The sequence below is a fragment of the Mus pahari genome, chromosome 4 (genome assembly GCF_900095145.1).
Source record: "Mus pahari chromosome 4, PAHARI_EIJ_v1.1, whole genome shotgun sequence".
Lineage (NCBI taxonomy): Eukaryota > Metazoa > Chordata > Mammalia > Rodentia > Muridae > Mus > Mus pahari.
Genome location: NC_034593.1, coordinates 74,479,132 through 74,496,306, shown reverse-complemented (window position 1 = coordinate 74,496,306; position 17,175 = coordinate 74,479,132). Strand labels below are relative to the sequence as shown.

Sequence of the window (17,175 nt, the reverse complement as noted above, 5' to 3'; positions counted from 1 at the left end):
CTGAGCAAAAGGAACTCTGCCAGAAGTGTCACATTAGCTGATTTCAAACTATACTGGAGAGCCATAATAATAAAATTAGTATAACAGCAGCACCAAAATAGACATGTGTGTCAGTGGGATAAAGCAGAGATCCCAGGTATAATACAGACAGGACAAAAGGCTGAATCTTCAGCAAAAGATGCTAGGAAAACTGTGTATCTACACATAGAAGAATATAGCTACACTTTATTTTCCACTCTGTACAAAAATCAACTCTAAATAGGGCAAGTACCTCAATATAAAAAACTCTGAAACTGATAAAGGAAAGGGTACCAAGAAGTGGGTTCCTTGCGATGATATTTTTACCATTTGTAGGCCTTTGAAACTAGTTCGTGGGAATAATGTGGAAGAATTGGAACTACAGGTGAAACCAGTCCTTGCTTGCTATACTCAGAAATTACTGGCCATTCCACTAGGCTTTTGAAATAACAAAATGGCAATAGAAATGCAGACAGTACTATTGGTTTTTTTTTTTATTGCTGTGATAAAACACTATGACCAAGGCATCTTTGAGAAGGAAGGGTTTATCTGGGTTTGTGGCTCCAAAGATAAGAGTTTATCACCATTATGATGGGGCAGAATGGAAGCAGACAGGAATAGCTACTAAAGCAAGAAACTGAGAGCTCATATCTTGAGCTACAAGCGTGAAGTAGAGAGTAAACTCGGAATGGAACAAGTCTTTAAACTCTTAAAGCTGGTTCCGGTGACCAACTCCTCTAACACCACCACAGTTTCTAGGCCTCCCAATCAATGGCACCAGCAGTGAACCAAGCGCTTAAACACTGAGCCCACAGAAAGCATTCTCATTCAAAGTACTCCGGAGTCCAGCATGCCATTCTCGGGCCAGTTCATTCCAACTGGTCTTATGTATTCTGTTGGCTAAGTTCTTTTTGCCACAATAACTTTCTTCTGCAACAAACATTTCTGAATGGTTCCTCTTGCTGGGCACTGCTTGAAGTGCTGCTGTAGGGGATGCAGCAGATGAAACTTGGCTTTGTGGAGTGGAAGACAACAGAAGCACCCGAGTTTAGATACCGACTGGTGCATTCTCCGAAGGAGGCACCATTAGGTACCAAAACAGAATTGTGCTGCTGCTCATCTGTGTGTGTACATGTGGGCAGGTGTGTGTGAACCGAGAAGCGATTCTTTCTTCTTTAGTTTGGCCCTTATGTGGAATGAATTTGGCAGTACTTGGGCTCTCAGAAAAGCCACAGCCTTGCTGGTAGAGCTTTGAGGGTAGATATGTGTGTATAGAGGGGCTTCAGAATATCGGAGCTGTTGCATGCTAGAAAATATGAAGGATAGAAAAGACAGAGCTGAAACTGCTGAGTAATTAACACCTCTACGGACTTTCAGGTGACGTTGAACTGATAGTCACCACTGTGTGTGTGACACACGCTACAAGTCTCTGAAACAGTGGGCATAACACCCATGGAGGGAAGAGATGTAGCAAGTGTGCTTCCTGCATGGGTGAGAGGGTAAATGTTACAGGAGAGATGAAAAAGCATGTGTTCTTCTACCATGGCTCAGCTTTTAATTCTTTCCACAGAGGTAAATCATGTTAAGTGTGACATCAGACTTTGTTTCCTGACCTCTTTGGATCATCTCCATAACCCAAACAGAATGCCAATACTGAAAGCAGCAGCAAGGATTTAAAAATATCCCCAGCATGCAATGCAGTGGGGAAGTCTGCGATGCTATTCCAGCTTCAGGAAATAGTTAATGCCTTGAACTAGTCCAATCACCACAGGCTGCCAGGCCACCAAGTAACGGAGCCAATCCAAGATCTTTGCATACAGCATGTGTGTGCACTCCCAGCTGAGGCTTAGTTAAGGGGTTGCTCTCTATAGAGCCAAGCAGAAGAAACACCCATTAATATCACTTATAAATATGATTAACAATGTCTCAAAGGGGCAATTCCTCTTGTAAATTCAATATGCTCTACTAAAAGAGCTTTGCATGCTAGACCCCCTGATGTGTGTGGTCCCAGCCACTAGAGACTGAGGCGGGAGACTTGCATGAGCATGAGGGTTTGCAGCCAGTCTGGGCAACACTTTGAGAGGCTGCTTCCAGGAGGCAGAGGCAGGCGGATTTCTGAGTTCAAGGCCAGCCTGGTCTACAGAGTGAGTTTCAGGACAACCAGGGCTACACAGAGAAACCCTGTCTCGAAAAACCTAAGCAAATATATAAATAAGCATTTACAGTATCTGAATCATTCTGGTTATTGTTATTTACATTACATTCCATTTCTGAAAGAAAGTTGAGATTAAGGTCAAACAGTGATAAATGGGTAAGGGATATACTGCAAAAAAAGGAAAAAGAAAAATGAATAGAATTAGTTCGTTCTATACCATTTATCTTTTGTTTTCTCTGGACTCACTAATAAATTGTACCAAGAGAGCTTAACCGATTTGCAGTATCACTGATAGCAACATTACAAACGAAGGCCGGCTTTCTCACGCAGGCTTGCCTTGCGTGAACCTCAGTAAACGGAGCATATGTTGCACCCCGTGGTTTGTTCTCTCTAGGCAATACAAAGAAGCAGATGCCTCTTCGTTATTTAAAGTATAGTTTAAAGTGATAACTGGCTTTGCGATCAGCGGACTTACCACAGTTTTGTAAGTTACTAACTGAAAGTTGTTGAGCTCAGTCACCTCACACTTGCCTTGACTATAGTAAAAATTAAAAGAAGACTGCAAGGATACTTTTGTATAGTATTTTTATATGCAAATGCATCTTTGCACTCCCCTGATGCCTGTATTTGTGTGTTTCCCCCACACATGCTCTGCAGTTCCCAATTTGTGCATCCCTGGTTATCTTATATGAGTCCTATCGGTAGACACTGGGGTCCTGGGTGCTCTTAAGCTTAGAGCTGTTCCCACTCCTCCCCTCCCCTTGTCTCCCTCCTGACTGAATCCAGTGCCTCATGCGTGCTAAACAGTACCACTAAATTACAAATATTTCTAGTAACTTCTTAAATGATTTCCCCCTTAACTTTAAAAATTACAGATAAAGGACCATTCTTTTAGTATAATATAAACACAACAAACATCTCATCTTCTAGCAAATACAGATTCATTTATGCACACCATCTGTAGAAAGTCTTCCCAGTGTCCTTCAGCAGGCATGAGTCTTGTTTTCTGACAGGACCGGAGACAGATCTTAAGATACCATAACCTGCTGCTTGTACGTCTGGTCTCTCGTAGGTTACAGGTTACCACATGACCATGGGCTATTCACCTTTTTCCCTGTGCTAAGCAGGAGTGTAGGAAATGTTTACCAAATGAAGGTTTGAATGGACCTTTCAAAATTAACTATTCTTGGAAATTAAGAGTTCCATGTTTTCCAGGATTGCAGATTTGGGAAAATGATTAATGGTAACTATTGATTGATTTACAGTTATTGGTTGGAATGTGGTTTGGGGGCCAAAAGCACATTTTTTTTTTTTTTTTGGCCAGCCTGCTACCCATCCGTGTTGACAGCAATGATATAGAGCATCCCTCCATTAAAAAAAAAAAAAAAGGACTGTGGAGGTGGAAGCCTGGCAAGGCCACTGATCTAAAACCTCCAGAGTAGCTCTCTCCGCAACTAAGAGTTTCCGCTATTTTGTATTCTTAGAATCCTGGACATTTTTGCAATGTCCTTGGGTTAGCACAGAGTGGTATGTTATGAGCAGGGTTGTGAACTCAGACAGACAGCCTTTAAAAAGGCTGGCATAGAGCCACACCTTCCAGACAGGTACAGAATTCTGGGATCATGAAGCCAGTATCAAACATTCCCTCTTCTGAATTGTGCTCTTTCATCTTCAGAGTTTCTGTGCTAGAAGCTTGCACACTGGCAGAGCAGCTGCAGAGCAAGACTCAGAGACTCTGACCTGGCTAATGTAACTCACATCTGCTCCCTCCTTACTAATATGACTCATGCTAAAATGGGCCATTAATAATACTCCCCGCAAAGCATACTTAAAGGTGACTACATTTTAGATTACACAAGCACACGAGTATAGCAATCCCTAAGGGCTTTTAAAGGTGGAGAGAGAAAATATTTCCACTTGAAATTGGCAGAAGAGGCTCTGTTCCAACATTTGAAAAGTAAATCATACTTAAAACTAAGGCCAGACTTGGAAAATTTCTACTAAGAATAATAGTTTCTTGGTGTGTGTGTGTGTGTGTGTGTGTGTGTGACACACACACACACACACACACACACAAAACTCTGTAGAATTCCATATGAGATATCTTTGTGTTTCTTCCCTTAAGTTTTTAAGGCTTAAATGTTGAAGAAAGGATTCTATTACATTTGAGATGCATTTGGACCAGTTCCTGACTTTTAGCACTGAATCAGTGGAAAGTGTCCAGATTAAACAGGACTGCATCACCGGCCACGCATATCGAAGGCATTAGGTTTGATTGACTGGATTAGGTGGGTGGAAGTGGCAAAGGATAGCCGGTCCAAGCATCTCATCACACCAGGGCTTTGATCTGATCAGGCATATGGAGACAGTACTATACAATCAATGCTGTGATGTAGAGACGAGCGATGCTTTACTGTATACTTAGGAACAAATGAAAATATGGATTGCTGGCCAACCCAAAGACAATGTTGGGGTATCTACAACCACAGCCTTGGACAACATGGGTTTCTTCATTCAAGGGTCCTAAGACAGCATTTTGTAGTTAGGGCTTTTCTCACAGAAACCTAGTTTATAGGTCCAGGCTTAGCCATTCATTGTAGTCTGGATGGGAAATAATCCTTCATGGGTCCATGTGTTCGGATACTTGTTCCCAAGGAGGTGGCAACATATTGGAAAGCTGTAGAATCCTGAAGGGGTGAGACTTCATGGCAGAAGGATGCCGCTAGGGGTGGGTCATTGAAGCTCACCATCTGTCTTTGGTTCCAGCCTTGCCCTCTGCGTTGTGGTCAGCCATAATAAACAGCACACGCCACATGTTGCTGCCACCATGCATGCCCTGCCACGATGAACCCAAGCCCTCTGAAACTGTAAAACAAGCCTTGCTTCTCTCAAGTTGTTTCTGTGAAGCAACTTGCCCATAGTCACACGAAAGTAACCAATACGGACTCCTACCATTCCAGACCCCACAGCCAGCAGAGAGCAGTTAGAGCAGGAACCCACAGGTAGGAGAGCTGGGTGTTCTGAAAACAAGATGCCAAATGCCAGTCCCTCTCTCTCTGTGTGTGTATTAGACTGACTTATGGCAACAGTCTCCTTAAAGGTCCCGCCTAGAAGCCTTACAAGAGGTTTGACTTCCCTTTTTTGTAAAGCTTTTTATTAGATAATTATTTACATTTCAAATGTTATCCTTTTTCCTGGTTTCTCCTCTGAAACTCCCATCCCCCTCCCCCTGCTCACCAATCCACCTCTATTTGTCAGGCACTGGCAGAGCCTCTCAGGAGACAGCTATATCAGGCTCCTGTCAGCAAAGCTCTTGTTGGCATCCACGATAGTGTCTGGGTTTGGTGACTGTATATGGAATGGATCCCCAGGTGGGGCAGTCTCTGGATGGCCTTTTCTTCAGTCTCTGCTTCACACTTTGTCTCTTTGACTCCTCCCATGGGTATTTTGCTCCCCCTTCTAAGAAGGATCGAAGTATCCACAATTTGGTCTTCATGTGGTCTGTGAATTGTATCTTGGGTATTCTGAGATTCTGGACTAATATCCACTTGTCAGTGAGTCCATACCATGTGTCTTCTTCTGTGATTGGGTTACATCACTCAGGATGGTATTTTCAAGTTCTATCTATTTGCCTAAGACTTTCATAAATTCATTGTCTTTAATAGCTGAGTAGTAGTACTCTATTGTATAATTGTACCACATTTTCTGTATCCATTCTTCTGTTGAGGGACATCTGGGTTCTTTACAGCTTCTGGTTATTATAAAAAGGGCTGCTATGAACATAGGAGAGCATGTGTCCTTATTACCAGTTGGAGCATCTTCTGGGTATATGCCCAGGAGTGGTATTGCTGGATCCTCTGATAGTACTATGTCTAGTTTTCTGAGGAACCGCCAAGCTGATTTCCAGAGTGGTTGTACCAGCTTGCAATCCCACCACCAATGGAGGACTGTTCCTCTTTCTCCACATCTTTGCCAGCATCAGCTGTCACCTGAATTTTTTATCTTAGCCATTCTGACTGGTGTGAGGTGGAATCTCAGGGTTGTTTTGATTTGAGTCTATTGAATTTGTTGAAAAAAGATAACTTTCTTGCTTTTTCTAGGGTGTAGTTCCCCTCCTGGTGTTGGCATTTTCTATTTATTATCCTTTGTAGGGCTGGATTTGTAGAAAGATATTGTGTAAATTTAGTTTTGTCATGGAATAGCTTGGTTTCTTCATCTATGGTAATTGAGAGTTTTGCTGGGTATAGTAGCCTGGGCTGGCATTTGTGTTCTCTTAGGGTCTGTACGACATCTGTCCAGGATCTTCTGGCTTTCATAGTCTATGGTAAGAAGTCTGGTGTAATTCTGACAGGTCTGTCATTATATGTTACTTGACCTTTTTCCCTTACTGCTTCTAATATTCTTTCTTTGTTTAGTGCCTTTGGTGTTTTGATTATTATGTGACTGGAGGAATTTCTTTTCTGGTCCAATCTATTTGGAGTTCTGTGGGCTTCTTGTATGTTCATGGGCATCTCTTTCTTTAGGTTAGGGAAGTTTTTTTCTATAATTTTGTTGAAGATATTTACTGGCCCTTTAAGCTGGGAATCTTCACTCTCGTCTATACCATTATCCTTAGGTTTGGTCTTCTCATTGTGTCCTGGATTTCCTGGGTGTTTTGGGCTAGGAGCTTTTTGCATTTTGCATTTTCTTTGACTGATATGACAATGTTTTCTATGGCATCTTCTGCACCTGAGATTCTCTCTTCTATCTCTTGTATTCTGTTGGTGATGCTTGCATCTATGACTCCTGGTCTCTTTCCTAGGTTTTCTATGTCCAGTGTTGTCTCCCTTTGTGATTTCTTTATTGTTTACATTTTGTTTTTAGATCCTGAATGGCTTTGTTCAGTTTCTTTATCTGTTTGGTTATGTTTTCCTGTAATTCTTTAAGGGATTGTTGTATTTCCTCTTTGAGGTCTTCTATCTGTTTACCTGTGTTCTCTTGTATTTCTTTAAGGGAGTTATTTATATCCTTCTTAAATTCCTCTATCTTCATGAGATGTGATTTTAAATCAGAGTCTTGCTTCTCTGTTGTGTTGGGGTAACCAGGGTTCGCTCTGGTTGGAGAACTGGGTCTGATGATGCCAAGTAGTCTTGGTTTCTGTTGTGAATATTCTTGTGCTTGCCTTTTGCCATCTGGTTATCTCTGGCGTTAGCTGGTCTTACTGTCTCTGACTTTGGCTTGTCCCTCCTGCAAGTTTGTGTGTCAGTACTCCTGGAAGACCCGTTCTCTCCAGGAGGAATGTGGGTATGGAGAGCTGTGGTACAGGGTCAGCTCTGGGGTGTAGACAGAGATCAGAATGATCCTGCCCCTTGCTGATCCTTGGTTTCTGTGTCCTGATGGCTCTGTGAGGGTCCCTGCTGGGCCAGGAATTTGAAGAGAAGTGGTGGTCTTACCTGTGCTCACAGGCGTGTAGGCACTCCTGGGAGACCAGCTCTCTCCTGGCAGTATTTGTGTATGTAGTTCTGTGGCACAGGATCAGCTCTGGGCACAGACAGAGAATGGAAGACACCTGTCCCAGGCAGCCCCTCGGTTCTCGTGTCCTGAGGGTTCTGGGCGGGTTCCTCTGAGCAGCAGTGGTGGTCCTACCTACACTCACAGGCCTGTCTGCACTCCTGGGAGGCTCACTCTCTGCTGGAGCTATTTGGGTATGGAGCCCTGTGGCAGAGGATCTGCTACAGGCAGAGACAGAAACAGGAAGGTTGAGGTTTGGTTTTCTTCTCCTTCCTGTTGCTGCAAGTGAGCTCTTTACACATTATTTCCAGTCAAAGTGGACTTTGAATGTGTTGTTCTTCCCAGATTTAAGCACCAGGCTCTATAGGAACCTGGTTTGGGGTTCTCCCCCTGTACCTGATACACTCCACAGGGTTTTGTGCTGCTGGCCTCCTGCATGTTAAACATGTACCCTAGCATCCAGTGATACCCCAAATTACACATGGCCCTTTTTCACTCAGCCTACTTCTGCCTCTGTTTTCTTTTTCTTCACATGCTCACTTATGGCTTCTACCTGCTTCTCCAGGCAGCACCCTGCTCAAATGACCAGCCTTCCTGCCCATGTGAGATGAAAAGCCTTCTTTTATAAGGAAATTACTATAAAGGAGGAGGCTCGTCTTAATCACCCGTTCATTACTCAGCGTGTGGATCATCAGGAAGTCTCAAGAAAAGACAGGGTTGGAGGACAAAGGTTTGAAGGTGGGAGCTCTGCAAGGCAGAGGAAACAGAGAAGGAAGAAGAGGCTGGGAAGCCAAAAGCTTCAGGAAATCCAAGGGGTTCTGTGAGAAGGATACATTGTGGCTACATGACAACTGGTAAGTGTTTTCAATGAGCCCTTCTTCATCAAGTGCCACAAGGATCTTCTGCCTGCAAATCTCACAGATGTCGCCTGACAGGCTCCTAGTGGGGACCCCACTGACACTGTAGAACTACCAGGAAGGAAAAAGAACAGCATTGGAGAGGAGAGGCCCTGCCATCAAGTACATACAGGACAGCCAATGAAGATACAGAATCAGACAGTCATAGTAGGCGGCACCTGGGGTCATTGCTTCTGAACTGTGATGGTTTGTAGATACTTGGCTCAGGGAGTGGCACTATAAGAAGTTGTGACCTTGTTGGAGTAGGTGTGGCCTTGTTGGAGTAGATGTGTTACTGTAGGCATAGGCTTTACCCTTTTCCTAGCTGCCTGGAAACCAGTCTTCCACTAGCAACCTTCAGATGAAGATGTAGAATTCTCAGCTCTGCCTGCACCATGCCTGCCTAGATGCTGCCATGTTCCCACCTTGATAACGGACTGAACCTCTGAACTTGTAAGCCAGCCTCAAATATATGTTGTCTTTTATAAGACTTGCCTTGGTCATGGTGTCTGTTCACAGCAGTAAACCCTAACTAAAACAGAACTGAAATAGTATCTGAGATGCCTTTTCCTGTAGGGACAATGCTCAGAGGGGCTGACCATCCCTGGTAGGGCCCATTAGCACCAACAAACCTGGTGCACTTAGCTGTAGCCATCCATCAAACCTCGCACCTTATTCTGCCTCTGAGTGGCAGTTTTTGACCACAGTAGCAAATCTGAGCTGAGCTTATCCAGTTCCTGGATCTTCCCTTCCAGTTTCCTCTGGGAGAGTCCCATTCAGAGACCCAGAAGCAAATCCAAGCATGTATTTCCCTTTCAAGACCCTCACATTATTATCTGAGCACTCAGTCTGACCAGCCCCTGAAAATAACGCATTTAGAATGTGAACTTGGGATCCTTTCATTTTCCCAGAGCCTCAGATGATACTCTGATCAATAGTGGTAACACATCAGAATCCCCATGAGGTGAAAAACATTTTGTTTGAACATAGCATTCATCTTATAACACTGAGGAGGCATTCTGTAAGTATCTTTCCACCCTCCTGCACTTGTTCATGTTTTATATCAATGACCTCTGGGCTATTTGCTTTATACTCCAGACCTAATATCCTAGGACCTAGCTGTGAGTGTAGGAGGCTTTTTGCCCTTTGACCTCCCTGTCATTGTGGGTGTTGCTGTTTTCAATACTTTCTTACCCTAGGGTGCTATGATATGTTCCACGCTCATACTGAATATTCCTCACCCAGTTCTGTAATTAGCTATTTCTCTAAGAAGCCCTGGCTCCTTTTATTGTGGTGTGGTATGATGAACCAGGATCTGGGCGTTGGGTGCCATTGCTTCTATGATCTCTTGGCTAAGAGGATGAGGAAATGTATCTATACCTACTAACTTGTGTCTATATACATGCCTATAAATAGTTTATATGTATTTGTCTGCACCTATAGTAAACAACACATATTCATGCTAATAGTTGCAATTCTAACCCTATGTTGTTCAGTTCTAACCCCATGGCTAATGTGGTTGTGATGGTTTATATGTGCTCAGCCCAGAGAGTGGTACAATTGGAAGGAATGACCCTGTTAGAGAAGGTGTGTCACTGTGGGCGTGGGCTTTAAGACCCTCATCCTAGCTGCCTGGAAGTAATTATTCTGCTAGCAGATGAAGATGTAGAACTCTTGGCTCATTCTGTAGCATTCCTGCCTGGATGCTGCCATGTTCCTGCCTTAATGATAATGGACTGAACCTCTGAACCTGTAAGCCAGCCCCAATTAAATGTTGCTCTTGTAAGAGTTGCCTTGGTCATGGTGTCTGTTCACAGCAGTAAAACCCTAACTAAGACAAGGAGAAACTTGGACTCCAATATCAGCTATTCTTTTATCTAATGGTTCCATTCTAGAATGCACATCTAGAACAATCAGACTCATTAGTCCACAGCTCTGTCGATGATGACCACGGAGAATACAGTACTATGCACAGCTCTCTCTGCTTTTAGACCTGTAATCTCCACTCAGTTTAAAGGCAGCACAAGTCCCACCCCATCAACATTTTCAATAAAGTTAGCTTACATCCATAACACTATGTTTTATCTCAGGATTCTCTGAGCTCCTAAATAGTTTTTAAAAGTTTGCTTGCAAGAAGATAAATCCCTGCTATTATGTCACTCTGTGAATTTTTTGAAAATGCAATGCCATTTATCCATCAATTTAGTATCAAACCATTCCACTATTACAAAAATATCCTGGTGCTCGGTCAACCCTCTCCATCCCTAACCCATGCAAGCATCTCTGTAATTTTACCTTTTCCAAAATGTCATATGAATGGGATCAGATCATGTATAGCCTTTGGAATGGCTCCTCTCACTCAAAAATATGCATTTTAAGGCCCATCCATTTGTGGATAGTTTAATTGATTACTCCCTTTTCTTAGCTTTCTTTTCTTTTCTTTTCTTTTCTTTTCTTTTCTTTTCTTTTCTTTTCTTTTCTTTTCTTTTCTTTTCTTTACAAAGCAGATGTATATATAGGCTCCACTCCCAGTGATCCTGACTTAATTGATCTGGTGTGAGGCTAATACACTGTCATGGTTATAGAGGTTGTTTTGTTTTTGGTTTTTTTTTGTTGTTGTTGTTTCTTTCTCACCTCAGTTACAAACACATGTATAAATGTGTGCCTTTGTGTGTACACAAGAACACCAATATGTATATATGTACATACCTTACTGGTGACTATAAAAATTTTCTGTTATTTTAAAAATAGATTTTTGAGCTAGAATGAAAATGATTGGTGGTGATAATGTTTAGGCCTGAAGGGTTGGACCAAGCAAGAAGTATAGAGAGTTGGTGCTTGATGACTGGACTGTCCACCATTGAAGCTCTTCTTCTTGGTCCATGGGAGAAAAGAACATATACAATCTTTCTGTTCTTCTAGTGTTCGAGAACAAGCATGAGAGGCATCCGAGATTATCTTAGAGACAAGACATCTGGGGTTTATTGGAACTGGGAGCAAAAATGTTGCTTCCTGTACACATCTTGAGAAGGGCAGTTTTCTGCGTCTGTCCCTTAGGCAATGCAGGGCAGAGGAACCGCAAAGGTGTGGTACTCAAAACTTTACATCTCAGAAGTCAGGTTGCAGGCTCTAGAAAGAAGGTACAGTTGAGCCTAGGGCAGACAGGGAGGACATCAGGTGCCCAGGAAGCCAGATTCATGTCCATTTAAGACCTGACTCACAATGGGCAAAAGGAGAGCCCAGACCCCCACCTTCTGGTTCTCACACAGATTCCCCACGACACATTAGCTGTGCACATGACACAGGAAGAGCAAGATGGGGACTCTTAGGAACATGGAGCCCTTGGTTTGTGAGTGTTCAGAGATGCACACACGCCAGACACAGGTGACTGTTCCCAATACCTGGGCCTAGAAGCCACCTTACCAGGACCCATGTCCATTCTGAATTTTAACCTTAAAAGCATTAAAAACTATTTGAGATTTAAAAATAATCCAGTTACCGATGTACACTCAGAACACATTTATCACCTTTTATATTTCTACTTTTTTCATATGCTGCATAATGGTGACTAATCTTCATGACAAGATTACCCTGAGTTGATTCTAAAATGTTTTTGTGTAGCATCCAATACAGATTATATCCTTACATGACTAAGAAGTCAACTCAGGGCTTCACACGTGTTAGTCAAGTGCTTTACTCTTGAGCTATATCCTGACTCCTTAAATGTCATTTTTATTCCATTAGATGAAGTTTCAGTCAGAATTAAGTGGTTTCTCTTATGACTCATCTTTAATTAATTCCTTAAATGTTGGCAATTAGAATATGCTAGACATGATAACTCAAATAAGTAACACATTTTACAAACTATCACATTTCCCAGTACTTCTATACAAAGAATGTATTTTCTTCTCATTTAGAAATTATTTAGTGTGTGTGTGTGTGTGTGTGTGTGTGTGTGTGTGTGTGTGTGTGTGTGTGGTGTGGAGTAGATGGGCACATGTCACTGGCTTATGTATGAAGGACAGAACACAACTTGCAGGAATCAGTTCACTCCTTCCCCCATATGGAGTCCAGATACTGAAGTCATGTCTTTAGTCTTATCAGCAAGTGCCTTTATCCACTGAGCCATCTTGTTGGCCCTAGGGATGTATCTTCTAATAAACTAACAACAAATAGTTCTTGATAGAATGTGACTCCAGGGAGCAATGGGTCTGGACAACCATGACAGTGCTGAAGGGACTGATGTCTAAGATGGGCCTGATTCCTCCTCCATTTAAATAAATAAATCAAACAAAGAAAACCCCACTTACCCCTAGAGTAGATGTCATGTGGTCTGAGCAGATCTCAACAAAGTCCATATTCCATAGTAAAAGCCATAGAGCAAGTATCCAACCCCCAAATCCATGGAGTCTCTAGATTTGAGTCTATGGAAAAAGCAACGTAGAAGGAAGTGAGAATGTGGCATTTTGGTTGGGTAGGAGAGGGCAAGCGCTTGGGAAATACCATCACCATAATATTTAACAGAGCAGTTATGCATTTGCTCAATAACTCGGTTTTGTTGCTGTTGTTATTATCTTCCTTTTTAAAACTGGAGATTATAAAGTTTTCTTTATCAAATTGTACCACCCAGCTCCAGTGGACAGAGGACAATGGAATTCCTTTGGGTGATATGCCCCAAACCCACCATGAATGAATGAATTCTTGGATAGTAGTGAGCCTTACGTGTGATGTGTTGTTTTTTCCTACACATGCACACACATGTACCTATTATGAAGTTTAATTTACAAATTAAACACAGTAAGAAGTTACAAAATGAACAATGAAATAATGAACACAGTGTAGTAAACGTCTGTGCTTTGAGCGTAAGCTTTATGAAATGTGGCTTACTTGGACACAGGTATCATGATTCAGTGATTGCTGATCTAATAACTGAGCTGGCCGCTCAGTGACTAACAGGTTGGTAGCATACACATAGGCCTTGGACAAAGAGTGATTCAAGTTTCAGTGAGATGGAGCAGAGGGGAGAAGGATTTCAAAGGCTGCTGAGCTCAGAAAGTCAAAAAAAGTCAACGTTACTATTTATTTATAGAATTTCCCACTTAATGTATTGCATCTTTGTAGCTCAAGAGTAGCTGAAGCTGCAGAAAGTGAAACCACAGATAGAGAGGGGCTGCTACAGTCATGAAATGCTTCTTTGTAATGCAGTGCTTAGACAAGCCTGTTCTAACTGGTTTTAATTTTGGCTGGACACAGAAAGGCTTGGGCGATTTATAAAAACTGTCTGCAGCTCGGTCTTCATGTGACTCCGGAACAATTGGAGCGAGGGCTACCTCCATGGCTGTTGCCTGTCTGTGGAATACATTCTTCTAGCTGAGCTGTCTTGTCTGGCCTCAGAGGGAGAGGATGAGGCTAGCCCTGCAGAGACTTGATGTGCCAGGGTCCAGGGACCCACCAGGGGCAGGAGGGTCTATTCTCAGAGGAGAAGGGAAGGGGCATGTGGGGAGGGATTGTGAGAGAGGGGCAGTGATAGGGATGGAAAGTGAAATAAAAACAACAACAACAATAATAATAACTGCCTGCAGATGACACTGTATCCAAGTTACATCATAATCTCTGGATGGAATCCTAAATCTCAGGACGACAGCTTCAAATTTTTGATGGCCCCTTGACCCTAAGGAACTCTAAGGGCAGCTAAGATCAGATCATTAACCATTAGAGAAATAGTTCCTAGACATAACATCGATTAGAATCATCTGGGGGCAGGGGAAGCTTCTTCTGATGCACTGATGCATGGGGCCTCCCTCGAAGGCTTCTGAGGTCATGTGGACTGGAGTGGTAAAAGAAACCCAGCTGGGGCAGTTGTTAGGTACATCAAAGGCTGAGGATCTCTGCCATAGACTCTGGGCTTTGTGGAATGTTTGCAAATATTCTGACTTACCTAAAAAAAAAAATGTCCAGAATAAATATCCTTCCCTCTTCTCATGAGAAAGCACGAAGTGACAGACATCACTTAGTAGGCAAGAACGAAGCTCAGGGCTTCGGGCCCCTTCTTTCTATGCTGTAGCTGCCACACAGCAACAAGCTTGCTGCTCTACAAGTTGAGCTATCTTTCAAATACACTAGGATTCCCTGTGACAGTCTCCTCCCATATTCTAAAGGAAAGGCCTTAAATAACAAACAAACTAACTAACCAATCCATACAATTAGCCTTGATCTTAATTCATGAATCCTAACACTTGCACATATCAGGCAAGACTGATGCATGAGCTCTGTGAGACCAGAGCCAGGTCTGGCCTAGAACGAAATCCTCCTGCCTCGGGATCCCAAGGGTTAGAATTACAGGTGCTCATTCCCATGCCTAGCTTGTCTGACCAGCTCTGTGCTCACTAAATTAAGGAGGACATAGTAAAGACTTCATATGTAGAAAAAACAGGTAGTTGTGTGTGTGTGTGTGTGTGTGTGTGTGTGTGTGTGTGCATGCATGCGTGTGTGTTATATGAACTGCGAGTTCCCAAGTGGATGGCCATTCATTCTTTTGGGATTCACTCTGTATTTATAAGGACTAAGGCCGTGGGGGAAATAAACTCTGTCTTCCCTCCACATGCAGATCAGTATATATGAATCATCTTATTGATTAAAAGTATAGTAACAAACTCACAGCTTCATACAGAAAAATCTTAGTAGCATATTCACCACCACTAGTAGTGAAAAAACTAGACCATTCCAAATCTGAAGGGATAAGTCCTTGGCGTGCCTTCTTGTAGGAAAGTTCATGGATAAAGGTCTGAAAATCCTAAGCAGTAATAATCTTGGAATAACTATAGTCCCAGATGTTTCATGAAAATCCTTTCAAATGTTTCTGCAGTCAAAAAAAAAAAAAAGCATTATAACGTGTACTAAAAGGAAAAAAAAGCAGTCCTCACCTTTTTGCATCTTAAACTAGGAGCATCTGGTTGGCGAAGGTGCCTCTGTTCTGCTCTGCTAGCAACGTTAGTTAGCAGCTCTCTCTGGAAGTCCTGAGAACTGCTAATAAAACCAGATTGCTGCGCTGCCAAGGGAAGTGCCTATGGCAACACTGCACTGACTGCGTAGCCACTTACTTTCTTTATTTTATGGCTCAGGGGTTGCCAGTCTCTGTTTTTTCATTTCTGTTACAGACCCAGAGACTTGGAGTGACTTCAGGATGAGGGATATTCTGGGGAATTTTTATTTGAGCTGCTTTCCATAGCTATGTGATTTTTTCCTAAATCCCCATTCCACAGCACAGGCCTGGTCCATGGACTCATTAATTCCTGAGCCAGCATCTTAATGGAGAAGCAGTTCTGACCACAGAAATGATTACCTGCCCCAGTTTATTTTCTCTCATGCCTACTCTTCTGGTATCCTTTTATTTCTGTTTCAGTTTTTAAGTACCCATTCCCCTCCGCTGGAGATCAGTGATGTTAAATGGGAATATAGTTACAAACACACTATTGGAAACTGCAGTTGTCATTTCTGTAACGATGGGCCTCGTTTCTGTACCGATCATTCTGTAATGATGCTCCCATAACATTGAATCATAGTTTGTGTAAAACTACTTGTGAGGGTTACACCATGATGAAGCTGTCTAACACGATTCTCAGAGCACATTACCCTCACTAAGGGATTAGAGCTGGCCATTTTAAGTTTTCTAGCAGCCACATTCAAAAGTAAACAGGGGCGGGGTGACATTATTCTACCAGTGTGTTTAAAACACTTCCCTTTCAACAGGTAATCAATACAGATCCTTATTCTTGTCATGCCATCTTTGAAATCCATTGTGCCATTTACGCGTGATGGGCATCTTACGTCACAGTTTAAGTGCTCAGGCATCATATAAGCTAGTGAATTTGTCAATGGCCAACTCAGTTCTAAGGATTTAAAGAAACAAGATTCTCAAAGGAGTTCTGGACACTAAACTTTCATGGAAAGAGAGCACAGAGTTTAATCCGTTATTCTATTTCACGGTGGCCCCACTTTCAATGGTGGGTTCAGTCTGCAGGCAATTGGAGATTCTCTTTAAAGCTCGATATCTTTACAAAGCCTTATTTTGTAGGTTGCTTCTTTCTGGCTTTTCCCTTGGGTCCTCCAATGACAAAGCTACATGTAGGATGTCTACTATGGAGAATGTGTACATGAAACATGGCAGAGCCAAGTGCTTCCAGGTGAGAGAAGACCACGACCAGGTGAATGACCAAAGCAGGTGCTTAGAGATATTAATCTCTTGAGTGAAGACACTTACTTGATATTACATTGATTCCACACATTGTAAACGTGATGACCAAATAACTCACTACATCAAGCATATAACTGATCTTCTAGATTAGAAGAAATCGTGTGTAGACCACCAGTCTGTGGGGACAGAAATGGGGGAAGCGCAGAGGGAATCTCTTCGTCTTTCCAAACACTGTTTAAATAAAATCTTTCTATGTTGACGTTTTGGGTTGAGGAGCTTAAAATGGTTTTGTTCTTGTACTGGCTAGTTTTGTGTCAAATTGACACAGCTGCAGTTATCACAAAGAAAGGAGCTTTAGTTGGGGAAATGCCTCCATGAGATCCAGCTGTGGGGCATTTTCTCAATTAGTGACAAAGGGGGAG

General features: G+C 42.5%; 1 protein-coding gene across 1 annotated transcript in view; it reads right to left on the bottom strand.

The window, feature by feature from the left end:
- Window positions 1-2,311: 2,311 nt before the first annotated feature.
- The window catches only part of Rnf175 (ring finger protein 175), a 30,254-nt gene continuing 15,390 nt past the window's right edge, over window positions 2,312-17,175 (bottom strand). Inside the window, 5 exon segments of the mRNA XM_021196929.1 lie at window positions 2,312-2,341; window positions 8,497-8,631; window positions 12,870-12,916; window positions 12,919-12,983; window positions 16,816-16,929. Coding sequence (XP_021052588.1) covers window positions 2,312-2,341; window positions 8,497-8,631; window positions 12,870-12,916; window positions 12,919-12,983; window positions 16,816-16,929 — 391 coding nt within the window.